The 14,673-nt window shown below is 44.2% G+C and overlaps 2 gene segments (V, D, J or C); both read right to left on the bottom strand.

The window, feature by feature from the left end:
* Nucleotides 1-8,029: 8,029 nt before the first annotated feature.
* LOC127576482 (Ig kappa chain V region 3381-like) lies at nucleotides 8,030-11,641 on the bottom strand. The segment is given in 3 exon segments: nucleotides 8,030-8,349; nucleotides 11,177-11,236; nucleotides 11,587-11,641. Coding segments are annotated over 3 exon segments (435 nt in total).
* Nucleotides 11,642-12,001: 360 nt separating this feature from the next.
* LOC127576483 (T cell receptor alpha variable 38-1-like) lies at nucleotides 12,002-12,506 on the bottom strand. The segment is given in 2 exon segments: nucleotides 12,002-12,300; nucleotides 12,440-12,506. Coding segments are annotated over 2 exon segments (342 nt in total).
* Between the last annotated feature and the right edge of the window lie 2,167 nt (nucleotides 12,507-14,673).

Below are 14,673 nucleotides of genomic sequence, written 5' to 3' on the forward strand. Positions count from 1 at the left end.
TGTACTAACTCAATGTAACTGCACTGTGTAATGAATTGACCTATACGATAGGTTTGTAAGGTAAGCTTTTCACTGTACCTCGGTACAAGTGACAATAATAAACCAATACCAATACAAACAGACTATTTGCCTGTTGTGATACGGATTCATGAGCTTGGGTAACACAAATAATGAGAGCACAAAATCGTGGGCCGAATGGCCTGTCCAGTGCTGTACTGTTCTATGAACCGTAATGTGCTGGAGGGTGCAGGATATGAGATTAAAGTGAATGTCGTGTCGGTTTGGTGTTGTTGGGAAGACAGTGGTATGAAGAGTGACGAGTGTAATAAGTATGAGTGAAGCGTGAATGAAGTCTGAAACAATTGGGCCATCGATTAGTGATATACAAACAATGATTGTGTCAGTTGTAAATAATATGAAGTTGGATTATAACTCGTGGAACAGGGTACAATTTAATTCAACAGGATACTTTAATCCTGCAGTGACGTTTATCATCAAAAAGCACGATTGTATTTTCCGTTAAGTTGTTCTTTGCTTTTGTCAATTTCACGAACCAGGACATCTTTTCGGTAAATCCTGCAAAAATTCCTTGCCCAATTACGGCTTGTTTTAACTGACATTCTGTTTCATTTTCACCAAACGCTAATTCCGACGGCGGTTGCTTGTATTTATAACAGATGAACAAAGGATCAGTTAAACCTGCATGAGGTCCTCCGCCATTTTTCAATGCAGTACAAATATCAATGATTCCGGAAAACCGGAGCACGGCTCTGTTTTTATACGCCATATCCCACGTGGCTGTTTCTCACGCAAAAGTAACAAAGTGTCAGTGTTATTTCTCACCGGGACCAACTCCCTGATAACGTTTCACGTCGCATTTCTTCTTTTTACACTGTATTAGACGCACATTAATCATTTTTATACGAATCTCAGACTTCAGCTGTTTAGATATTAGCCAAGAGGTCGAGCTACAAAACACAGAACCCTATTTGTTTACACACAGAAAAGTTTGCCATCCGGTTTCTACTGTGTTACATTCTCTTTGAATCACGATTTCGGTTGTCAATCCCCTGGGATAATAGGGTTATCTAAGTATGTTTTGATTCACGTTACATGAATACATTTTGATTATTTCTTCACAAGGACATGTCTTGTGTAAAATTACTCCAGTTCTTTGGTTGTATTTCACCACCCTGCGCCTTCCTTAAAAATGCATAAATTGAATTCTCTGGAAAAATGAGTAGATATGTGGACATATACCGGATTCTCAAACGCATAAATTAAAAATTGAATGTCAATATGAATAAAACGTATCCCTGTGTGTGTGGGAGGAGGGATCTGATCAGACACAGACGCTATCTACAGAAACCGCTGTTAAGTTAGTAATGTCAGAAGCTTTCTCGTTGACCTGCTGTTATATTAGTAATGTCTGCGTCGGAAGAACGCGGTGAATATTTGAATAATTTCCCTAACTTTGAAGTTCATCACATTCTACCCGCTGCTCATAGAAACGGTTGCTGACAGTTTGTTCTCTGGTTTCCTCTCTGTGTGTTTCTGAGCATTTTGTGCACTGCACATTGCGGCGGAACCTGATTATTCCTCGCTGTGCCCCGAACAAGAGGAGTTCCACGTCATAGGCACGGGCAGTTTTTGTATTGGTAAGTGGTCGGTTTCCATCACTGTGTCTTTAAAAGCGCAGTAGTACAGAGCAGAGTCGGTCAGCTGCAACTCTAAGATGGTTAAGCTGCTGGTTTTAGTCCCGGTGTTGAGCTCTGAAGAGAAGCGCCTCCCGAATCCGTCACCTCTTTCTTCTTCCCTGTTCCAAGACTTCCGCAGCAGAATAAACACGAGCTCCGTATTTGTTTGTTTTCTGTACCAATTAAGATAATAGTAGTTCGCTGTAGTACTATAGCTGCAAGTCAGGGTCACGCCTTCATCTTCCATTCTTCTCTCAGAAGATTGGGTCTGAGTAACAGAATTTCCAGCACTCAGACCTGCGAGTGGGTTCGGAAAGAAGAAAAAAAAGATCAATGATTAAAGTTGACACTTACACAGTATTTTAACCCGTTAAGTTGGAAAATGCGCCACTCCAGAAGTTCAGTTGAAAGCGATGAGATTTTCACAATCAAGAATCACCTGGCAATGTGGGCAATAAACAGGTTTTTCTTTCTAGTATCTCGTGACCTTTTTTCGAATCAGGCTACGCCACAGGAGAAGCAGCGGAATCTGGATATTCAGAAGCTCGGCTGACTGTGCCTTTGATGGAAGCCGCCATACTCCCTTGCATGATCGAGAGCTTCAGGTCAGTGGAGCCGGGTAGTGTTGGCTTGAAAAGGTACACAGCACGGGCAAGGGACCGTAAAGCTAAATAATCTTTTTTTTCTGATTGGTCTGCTGAATTAGAGTTGTCCGCAGCGAGTTTCAACATCCGAAAACATCTCAAGTGCTGACGTCTCCCATGACCATTGCCGATAGCCGGCATCTCGGCCCATTGAAAACACCCAAGGAGGAAACACCATATTGCAGATCATTAGGGAAAATATTCTTTCTTAATTTCATGCTTTTTGAGAGGTACTTACGGAGTAAACTGGTACAGAACGTGAAAACAAAGAGAATTCCCATCATTTTGTCCAGTGAACGGATGGTCTGTCTGATCCTGTGATGGAGGCTGAGGGTCTGATTTTGTCTAGGAGACTGATTCTGGGATTTGGTCTGAAACACATTCAGTGGTCGGGTTCACTTGCACTGGGATGTTTCCTAGAGATTACTGACTGGTTGCTGTGTAATTGACGAAGATGAAGAAGAAACTTCAGTTTACTGGTTGTTCTTTAAGTGTTGAGTCTGATATGATAGCCCCTCCCTCATTATTCTGATACAAGCAGTACCGTTGTGGGAGGAGTTAGAGAGTTGTTCAGTCAGCAGGATATTACATAAGGATAACCATAACTATGATGAAATACCAGGCATGAAGTTGGTAGAATACGGCATTCTGCAGCATGCATAGATCTGGCAACTGGCAGTCAAATGGAGCTAACAGAGAAAATCTGCAACATATTTATTGGAAGTAACAGACTCGATTGACAGGGTGTTCTTTCGTTCTTTTTAGTCCTTCATCGTTTCGTCATCATCTTCTGCTGCGAATTTACACGTGCCCGGGAACATAACGCCAATGGACTGAACTAGCTGTTCATCGGACCAGTCAAGTCAGTTGAAATGCCGTCACAAATACCCAACTTGTTAGAGGAACTGAGAAGCACTAGTATTAATCCACTTTATTGAAGTGGGTCATTCGTATTGGACAGGATGGAATACTAGTTGTTTTTCAATTGCAGATACAGAACATAGACATGTCAACCGCAACCGAATAAAACTCACCGAGTTCGTCTTGAATAAAATGATGGAATTTCTCCAACTCTCCTTCTCGGTGTCACTCTGTTGCCCTCCTTTTCTCTGGATCCGGAGCTTTCTGTGGGCGCCACTGGCCGCCACAACGTGCCTGACTGTCAGAACATTGAGCAGCAAGAAAAAGTACGAACGGGAGGCATGGGTTCACCAGAGAGTTCAGACGATCATATCCTTCCACGCAGCTGAAGTATAATAGATTTATTTTATGGTGCAGTATCAGGGTACATTAACCAAAACACACACGCGAACATATAATAAGTAAAGAGGTGTGTATTTCAAACAGTTGAAAACACAGACTGTTCCAATTTACATCTGCTCGTAAAATAAATGTTGCTTTTCGTTTCAAAATCATGTGATTTCCATGACATTCTCCTCAGATTTAATTTGAAGTCGAATGTGTTATGACCTGAAAGAAACTTCACAAGACGCGGCACGGTAGCGTAGCGGTTAGCGCGATGCTATTGCAGCGCCAGCGATCGGGGGTCGATTCCCGTCACTGTCTGTAAGGAGTTTGTATGCTCTCCCGTGTTTGCATGGGTTTCCTCCAGGTGCTCCCGTTTCGTTCCACATTGCAAAGACGTATGGTTAAGTTAGTATGGGGGTTTAAAATGGGCGGCGCGGACTGTTTGGGCCGGAAGGGTCTATTACCACGCTGTAAATAAAATTTAATTAAAAAAATAATCATTCTATCTCCTTTTCTGCATTTTCCACCTGATAGATGTATTTACTTTGAGAAAAAGGAACAGAGGGGAAAAAATATTTTGTGGCTCTCAACAGAAAAGTTCAAATCGTTTCACTTTGAAGTTTGAAATTTGTTGAAAGTGGACATCGAATTCGTTTCGGCTTGTTTATTTTTATGATTCTTTATCGATGAAGAAAGTTTGCCCTGGTTAACCTCGTTAATACATTCAACAATTGTTTCTATATTAGTCGTTGATTAAGAGACAATTTTTGGTCTAAATAGAAAGGGAACAGCAGCGATGCACACAAATATTACATTTATTTATTACTTCTCGATCCCTGCACTGATAATAATAGGGGGCAGATAGAAACTCGATATTCAATGGGGTTAGAATTTACCCTCTGAATTCTGTGACATCAGCACACCCCCACATCAAGCTCAAGGTCAGCTTTTAAAATACTATTGAACGGGTCCCTAGTACAACCTCACAATCTACCTCGTTATGACCTTGAACCTCATTGTTTGCTCGCACAACACTTTCTGTGTAACTGTAACACATTATTCTGTACTCTGTTATCATTTTCCCTTGCACTACCTCAATGCACTAATATGATGAAATGATCTCTGTGCATGCCATGCGAAACAATGTTTTTCATTGCACTTTGGTACATGTGACATTAATAAACCAATTCAAATTTAAACATCCTACTTCTGATGATTTTATATCAGCACATACTTTCTATACATGTACACCTTTTTTTGCTCAAAATGGAAAGATGCACACATACCAAAATACCTTTTTTTATTTCTAAAAATCAAACACTTGGGAGTTGGTGGCTGCAGAAATTGGCAAATCCACAAGACATGAGTCATCTGAAATTACGGTAGGAACCTGAAGGTGATTAAAGGCTGAACTGACTGAATCATCGACCAACTTCAAACTGCACTCGTTCCCACAACACGAGGTGCAATTTTGTTGATGCTAATTACGTGGAAATTGCGTATTGTGAAGATAAAATTATGCCAGAACATTTATATATTACCAGAGTTATTACTTTATTATTAATATAGGAAACATACACGCAGAGGTTAACACACATTAGATGACCCTTATCCTTGTATATTCAAACCATTCACAGTCATGCCGGTATCAGTGCTGGAGCCGCAGTCACAAGCAGCTCGCAACAGACAGCAACTGTGCTGCAGAGACCTGCCCCAGTTGTTGCACGAGTATTTAGCTCATTCTCGTCACTGTGACTCTCAGCACAGTAATACATTGCTGTGTAAGACCGCGGCATCGCCAGGATGGTCGATCTTTCTTTGACCACTGGAATATTCAGCGAAACAGCCTTTTGCGAAGTTCAAAGCAGACGTTTCTGGAGGTGCAGGTTAAAGTGACGTTTTACCCCGCTGTCCGTGTGATCACGGCCTCCCGCTGCTTCACGGAATCGTCATATCGTTGACCTGGAACGCGAGTAAAGAATGCGAAAAAATATCTCTAAGTTCAAATAAAAAAAAACGGTGGTGCAGCATGGGCATCGATCCCTTAAAAAACGGTGTGGCATCTCAGTGCGTCCCACGCAACGTACCAGAACCCTTCTTCACTTCACCCAATCAATTTGTCCCCATTCACTGCTCCCTCCCACATCTTTTTTTATTCTTGAAGTACTTGTAATTCGCTTCCAATACTCCATTATCATACCGAGTTACAAGTTATCACCATATTCTGGTGGAGATATTTAACCTGAATTTGTCAGCGACCACAAATCTGATGGTCCTGCTCTGCTGTTGCAAATATCACACAGACAGATGCGTTTTCTGCAAGTCCCTTCTGTCGGAAACCTCAATGTAGAACTGGTCTCTCGTGAACATATGTTATCCTCTTGGAACTTCCGATCTAGTACATTTAGGATATAGAGTTGTTTTCTTTAATTTAATCATATGCTCTGTGATTGCGGACCTGGTCTGTTCGCTCTACCGAGCACCTTTGGAAATACTTTAAACCATTTGCCTTCTTACTGATGATGAATGTCACTCACAACACTGCAAATGCAAGGAATGGCATTCTACAGCATCAACAGTCAGAACGTTTTGTGTCTTTGGGACGTGTGGTTCATGAATCAGGGAGAGAGAAAGAGAGATAGAGAGAGAAAGTCAAGCACCAAATGGGGTGGTGCAACGTCACTTCCTGCACAACAGCAATGAGAGGGAACGTGTACTTTTGGCTCAGATTTCTCGGGCTTTAATTCCCAGTCTCTAATCCAGCTGTGGGGTATGTTGACGTCACAGAATTCAGAGGGTAAATTCGCTGATGAGAGAGGAACTTCTCAAAACGAAAACGCTGAGCGTAATCCTCAGACATTAGAGACGGACTGACAAACAGACAGATAGATACATTTTACCAGTCACACGTTGGACAGGGTGGCCCCAGACCCGGAGTTGACCAGGGAGAAGCTCTAGACGTCCAGGTAACCAGATAGTCGGCTTTATCATCAGTTGCATGGAGAAAGAGCTTACTTTCTAGAATACCTGAGAAAGGTAAAACACAAAAGCTGGCAAAATTCAGCGGGTCTGTGAGTTACGGAGTAAATACAATAATTTGCCGTGTAGTATTTACAGGGCAGTTGCTGCCATATGTTGGAATTCGTCTTCTTTACCTCCGGGCAATTTCACATGCAACTTAGGGCTAGACTCATGTCTTACCAAGTCACTACATGCAAAATTGCCACTCGCATCCACCTAATTAATAAGTAAATTATTCTGACAAATGAAATTTGACTTTTGACGCACAAGGATTAACGGCGAGTTATCATCGATCGGAGGCCGTTTGATGGCTTCTGTGTTTCTATATCAAAGCTAGTAGCTCAGGTGTCTTCCAGAAATCCACTGCAGAGATGATTAAAGACCGTTATTAATCCATTGCTGCGCCAGCGCTCCGTTTTGCTTCCTCTCTCTCTGCTCGCAGTTGCTGGCCCAGTGAGCAAGCGCATTTTGATCACAGTCTTCTCTTCTGCAGACACCAGCTGCCCCACCTCTGCTCACCGCTGAGAGTCGCTGCGCAATTCCCGTCGATACACACGGTCTTTTTGACTCTAGTTTTGACTCTTGCGACCGCACCGCCCGTTTATCATTTCGTGCCGTCGATTTGACCTCCTTTTCTGCCTTGTGTCATTGGAGAGATATCACTGTGAGCTGCCGCTTCTGATTGATTGATTCAACAGTGCGGTGGGGGCGTTGTATCTGTACTTCTTCTCCGACAGTGGGTTTCCAGGATCTCAGAGTTATAGACTCACGTCACGACATCATGAAGATTCGCCTCGCGCCGCTTCTCATCATTTTGATACTCCTCCCTAAGAAGTTTCTTCCCAGGAAAATTCCACAGGACCCGAGTAAAGTTCCAATGGATGGAATCAAAATGTTCGAGGGAATGATGAAATTATTTCTTTTTACCAGTGCCTTCAAAACTCAGTGGTACAGTCAGTTGCTGAAATAACGTTCGAAGAGGCAAGTCATGTCACACTGAACTGCAGCTTTCAAACAAACAATATACTCCCCAATGTTTTATTGTACATACAGCGCCCCAGGCAGCCCCTCACAGTCCTTCGTTCGTATTATCGTAGGGACACTTACCAGAAATAGCGACATTTCAGATATACTTCCAGCTATGATATAATAACAAAGCATACTGAGCTAACATTTCATGTTGGCGATATTAATTCTCTCATCCTACTCTCTATTACCCTGAAAATCAATTGAATATTTTCAAAGAGATTGCGTGTTTCTCTCATCCCAAAAGCTCTCTCTCTCCCTCTCTCTTTTTCAGGCGCTTCCGATGTTCCTGCAGCGAAGGTTTTTGTACAGCGCTATCCGTGTTCTGCATCCCTGTGTGTCAGTAATGCTAACCACACTGAGGTTTTTGTACTGCTCTCTCCCTGCTCTGTATCATTGTGCTGCGCGCGGGCTCAGTGCACAGTGATACACAGCTGAATCGCTCAATTGAAGCTTGGAGATGGTTAAACGGCTGATTTTCTTGACATGATCAACTGAAGCATCAATTCCATCCCTGACGGACGTTTCCTTATTCTCATCTCCATACCACTGTCTCTGGATCAGGTATACCGGAGTCTGCCCTGGGAACTGCCGGTACCAGTGTACTGTGTACGAACAGAAGGCGGAATATTCGCAATTCAAAGAAACTGTATCACCGACAGCAGGGTGTTGTTGTGATGGACTCTGAGACACATAAAATTTCGTTGGCGGATCTGCAGGAGAAACAGAAGATAGCATCGTTTATTTAATTGCACTGCATAGTTGGGGCATTTAAAAAGAGGAAAAAAACGTTGTCTATTGCAACAATTTTATTCCATTTGAGAAGGCTATTCCAAATTCCTCCCTGAACTATCCCTTCATTTCTTGGCCATTTGGGGGTCAAAGTCGAAAGCGAAGTGAATTTCGAAAACCCCGCATTCCTCTCCCTCAATAAGATAGTCACAGTCCAGGCAGGTTTTAATGGTATAGTGGCTGCTGATATTGGTCTTACTGGGCACAGGTAGATCCAACAGTCAGCAGCCAGACCTTTCATTAATGCCTGGTGACAGGTATAAGACCGCAGTCCAAACTGCACTGACGGTTTAACTTGGGCAAACTGTTCTTGGACATCTGTGGGTCAAAGTTCAACACGATTCGGGCACACTCTTTGAATTTACAAATATTTCTTCACTTTCTAGGAGGGTCATTTTTTCCATTTCACTTCCTTTTGGAAGATCTGTAATTAGTTTTATTATTTGTGTTTTATTTTGGACTGCTAACGGCTGTACGATTTTCCACAGCGAAAAGCTGTCCCAAAATTCCGCGCTTGACGGTTAGCACAAGCCAACGCAATTTCTTCCGTGGTTTAATTGCTCTTCACTGGGAACCGCTCTTCCCACTTCCTTTCGATGCACGTACTTTCAGCCCATTGGCTGATTCTCCCTCGCCTGTTCCTGGTGTTAGTTACATTGAGTTTCACAATATACAGAAATTGCAATCAAAACCAGCCCAACTGTTCCATGCCAGTGTTTACAATCCAGAGGGCTCAGTTCTCATTGTAGCCATCTCGCTTCCGATGTCTTCCTCCATTTCTAGCTCTATCAGTAACCTAGCTCACTCCCATCCAACCCATATCAACACGTTTGAGCTCCGTTCCCTCCGCTTCGAAGTCCAGGTTCTAACGTAATGTTTGTCAATAACCTTCGTCGGATATATGCAATTGCTCCATTGCTGACTATCGCTTATATATCGCCGCTTGATCCCGACTCACATTCAATGGGAAACAATGTCCCCACATTTACCCAGTGGAGACTGTCACCATTTTTATAACATCCCTCGGATCTCTCCGTGTTTTCCCTTTACGAGACACAGAGACCCACTTGTTTAATATTTCCAGATTAGTGTGTGTGTGTGTGGGGGGGGGGGGGGCGTTGCGAGAAGAGAGATTGCTTTACAAATTATTTTGCTGGCGAAGACTGTTACCTGACAACAGTTCGGGAGCCAAAGCGCTGTCCTTACATCCAGTGAATCTCACATTTGAAAGAACGGAAACTAGCTTTTGGAGCAGAGGGAGTACATAAATTCTCTGTAGCCGGCTCCACCATTCGACACAGTTCATCATTTATGAAAGCTAATAACTCGAACGAACTGCAGCTAATTTTATTCACTTGGAGCCCATGGGTAATTGAGCTCAGCCTTAAAGGTACGCAGAAACATCGCGGCCCCTAGCATCCTCCGCCCTCTGGGAGAGAGAATTCCAAAGACTCACAACGCTCTGATCGCAAAAACGAAATTCTGCAGATAACTGCTTTGTGGGCGACACCCCTCCGTGAGACTGTCCCAGGTCTATGAGCTTTTCTTCAGAAGGAAATCGCCAGGTAACTCCTACCGCCTCAACATTTCGTGTATCTCAATGATATCTCCTCTCTTTTCCCTTAGATCCACTGCCAGATGACACATGCCTTCTAGTTTCCTGCGGTGGACACGCATCTCATCCCTGGAACCTACTGCACTTTGTTTTCAGTGACCACTGAGATTGGTGCAACAACCACATGTGTCACGCGCCCCCACTCCATTACCACCCACCCTGCCACTTCCATCACCATGGGAACGTTCGACCATGCACTCTCTCTTGATAAATTGTTACTTGCTCTTCGTAAGTCGATTTTTTTGCCATCTGTATTTGTTCTGTATCAACGTTCCAACTGCGTCGACGCAGTGCACTCAGTTGCTCCATGAACTATCTTCGTTGACATGAGCTTTGGGTCAGTTGAATTAGACACACCTCCATCCTTCCAGTGGGAATGACCTTTTTTTTAAGCAGTATTACATTGACTGTAAAGCACGAACCTATTTTGTCCACCTGTTCTATGTCCGTTATTTTGAATAATGCTTGTCAAAGGAATTCTCATCATATCAATGACCCATCTTCTCCTTTCACCCTCATGTTTGGCTGCAGATTTCCCACAACTGACTTTTATCACGCGCCAACTGTATTGTCTCCAATAGTGCGTCCTGCATTCTCTGTAGGAAGATGATTCACCCAAAGCGATGAGTATTTCTAAACATTTAGAAAATAACTAAAATGAACAGTCGCTAATTTGAATATTGCATATAGGCAGGTGCAACATGGCGTTTGAATTCATTCCTGGTGAAAAATAGAATAGGGAAAACCAAATGTGAAACAAATTACTTCAGTCGGTCAATTTCCAATCATGAAGCCCCGCGGCCTGTAACTCCTGTCTGGCGTCACCTACCAGCTTAAACAGTGATGGTCCAGAAAGATGCACGGCACCCACCCTCTCTCTACCTATTCCTTGGGCTCGTGGGCCCCGCATTACAGCTCAAATTTGGACTCATAAAACGGGGTACAGTCACTCCGAGTCTGTGCCGGTAATTTTGTGTGAATTCCCAATCGTGGCACGAGAACGGTGAATTGAAGCATCCCGTTACGGGAACATTATTTTCAAAGGAACAGTGATGATTCTGCTCGCAATAAGAAGAGGAGGGTGAAGATTCAGTGCGATATACCGTGAAACAGTGGAGGATGGAGTCACTTACCCATTGTGACAGTTACCATGGTTCCCGATCCCTCCACATATCTGGTAAACACAATGCTCTCTATATCAGTCCAACCGGTACAAAAACCACATTTACATCAACCTGGTGGACAAATCTCACCGGAGAGACTGCGAATTATCAAATATATCAGCGGTTTTAAAATAATGAACAACATTCTTTATTTCACAGCTCTAGTCGCTTCCAAATTTACTTCGTAACACACAGTGAAAGGACACGGGGCAGGGCCCGGGGACGCGCGCGTGAAATAAGCAGAGGTAACTGGAAAAGTAATGGAACTAACTTCAGAAAATTGAAATTAATTATTCCAGCTTCAGTGGAGAATACCATCAGTGATATAATTTGGAATCCGGGCTCGGAAAATTATGTTTCATTTTCCCTGTGGTTTTTGCCTCGATCTCTAACACTGTGAGTTCCAATGTCGTACACAGTAATTGACGTCAGCATAAAATCCCCCTGCAGTTCCGCTAGACGGTATAAGTTCCACAACGGACAAAGCCAGTGATTTCTTTTTGCAGCTGTTGGAACAAGATCACATCTGTCCTTCAGGAGCAGGAACAAAGATTGGCCATTCCTAATCGCCGGTTATTGGCATCAATATCGGGAAAAGCGCCACGATCTACCGTTGATCGACCAGGTGAACAAAACTGGTGTGAGTGGCCACGACAAAATCTCCTTATAAACTAGACTGTGGGCAAATGGGGCGAAGAGGAACCATGGGGTGTAACGGTGAAATCACCACAATTCTTCAACTGTTGATGATAAAATTTACAGTGAAGTTCCTGTATTGTGGAAAGCCCAGACCATTCACTGTGTTTTCCACAGGTACTCAGCTTTGCAGTAATAGGTGGCGCTGTCTTCAACTCTCAGATCCCGAACTTCCAGTGTAAAAGTATTTGTATCTGTATTCGTGGACGCAATGAATCGTCCCCCTCCTGTGATAGGCTCCCACTGCGTCATGGACTGGGTCTGTTTGAAGAAATGTCCAGTATCAAAGAGATATATGCCTGCAGAACCAGGCTGGAAACGGCAGGTGATGGTGAGAGACTGACACTCCTTCTTGGTCACTTCTGTCGGGCTCTGGGTCACCGATTGGCTGAAGTATCCTGGAAATTAAACATAGGGAAATATAAATGGGAGTCAGAGGCGAAGCAGGGAACGGGGCTAAAACCGGGACAGTGTTTGAAATCCAGAATGGACTGGGGCTGATTTATTTTTAACATGTCCAGTGTGGACGGTACTCACCGCGTAGGCAGAGGCACAGGATGAACACCAAGAGGATCGCCATTGAACTGTCTCCGGAGGAGATGGGTTATGCGATGGGCAGCTGGAGCCTGCGGCCCTGGACTTCTTCGGCTGCAATCCCACAGAGCTGGCTGGAACACTTCAGTGGGTCTGGTTGGTTTCGATCGGGCGCTGTCCAGGAGATTATCAAAGGACCGCACGATTCCCGGGTCAGTGGCTGTGCGTTGTGTGAGGAAGCGAAAGGTTTGGAGAGGTTCACTTAATGACTGTTGTTCGGCTTGGGATCTCTATGAACCCGATGTGACAGCCCCTCCCAAATTTCCCTGACGTTCAGTGGGTGGGTGTGCTGTTTGCTCATCGGAAGCCGTCACTCCCCTTTGCTTCTCGTTAAACTCTAACGCAACGGCGTCATAAGATGTGGGCCAGAACTCTTTATCACTGGCTTACTTTGTCCCTTAAACGGCCCTTGATAATCTCCGTATTGGACGGCTTTGTAAACAGCGGGTCATAACAGCATGCCTGGCCAAACGTATCAGATATGTTCTCTCTCTCCTCTCCTTCACCCTCTCCACCGCCACCCTCTCTCCTTCTCCCCATGCAAGCTGTGAGCCTGCATATTTTCCAACACTCTCTCTCAGTCAACATTCGATATAGCTTTCAAGTTTAATTTCCCGACCAGCAGTCCCGCACTGTTGGACAATTCAGTATTCATCTCTTTCTTTCCCTCGTTCTCCGTCCCGCTCTCTGAATCTTTTCTCCTCTCTCAGCACGCATTGCAGTAAAGGCGGGGAGAGGACCAATTATACATTGGTCAGTGAAGGAGGTTTGGTTACTGACTGCACGTGTCTACAGAACAAGGAGATTTTAATCGTTGCAAACTTCACTGTCTATTATTGAGATGTTCCAGCCATGGACCTTTATTCCACCGGGGAACCAATCGTTCTGGTGTTAATCCCACCGGCTCCCATTCTGTGCTCAGGTCTCCACGATGAACACACTAATTATGAAGGCGCCCTGTTAAAGGTCCACACCGATTTGTTTAGACTGAGTTTTCTTTGGTTGGCAATTGGACAGGAAATGTGCACAGACATTAATAAAAGACGTTCAACCAATCTATAACCGTGTGCCCTGTCACTGTCTTACTGTCTTTCTTTACGGTTCCCTTTTGGAATAACGCCGTCTCGTTGGCTCTGGCGGCTTGGCAAAGCCTGCTCACAGGGAGATTCCTGCTCGGACTCCGCTGTAGTGGATGCAGGGCAGTGGTATCACTCATTCCAATTCGCTGCAGAAATGGATGTCCCCGCTCGTCATACCGGACACCTGGGATTATCAATGAAACCAGGAAATGCTGCAAACCTTCTTTCGGGCAGCCTCTGTGGCAGAGAAGGAAGAGTTAAAGTTTCAGGTCGAAGACACTTAGAACTGCGAAAGCGAGGAAAGAGGTTTTATATATCAAAGATTGTCGGGGACGAGCTGTGTGAATAGGGCAAGGGGAATACCTCTTGGAATGAGGTTAACATTCCCATGGAAAGGATCTGTTCATGAAGTCCTCTCGTTTTTGACTCCATTCACTTAACCTGGGATCAGGACACTGAATGGGATTGCTGACAATATGTATCTAATGAATTAAACATTGACATGGATATAGAGACCACCGCAGTTTCCTTTTGAAGAGCCCAGCGAAGCTCCCACCGAGCATCTTACCCTGTACCAATATCTTTGTGTTTAGACAATCTGTAAATACTCCAGGATGCAAAGCTTAGCGGTTGATACGGAGAGCGCGGCTTCATTTATCAGGTAGTCATGGAAAGGGTAGCAAACGTCAGAAGAGAACCTGGAGTGGCTTACGTAACTGAAAAGCAGTGGACTGTGTTTCCCAAAAATTGCCTGCCCAGACCATTTCAACATTGCCCAATCAGCGTTATCTAACTGTGGTATGGACGTCTCCCATTTGTTGCGGCCACGCTTCGCCGCATCTATTTGATCAGTGATGACTGACGACACCATGCTGTAAGTGGAATGGGGGTCGCATGTTCCCAATGTCCGACCAAACAGCAGTAACGAAATGCCGATGAAATAAAAGGCAAGCGCAAAGGAGGTCATTAAATTGCTTTGGGGTGAAATGATGTTCAAAGAGAGTGAAGAGTGGAACTATCCTGTGCTTGAGGAATAGTTTGAGGCCACAGTTGAGCAGCGATTTGGGATCCTTTTGGAACGTTGGCACGAGAAAGGCC

Source organism: Pristis pectinata, chromosome 12 (assembly GCF_009764475.1).
Source record: "Pristis pectinata isolate sPriPec2 chromosome 12, sPriPec2.1.pri, whole genome shotgun sequence".
NCBI lineage: Eukaryota > Metazoa > Chordata > Chondrichthyes > Rhinopristiformes > Pristidae > Pristis > Pristis pectinata.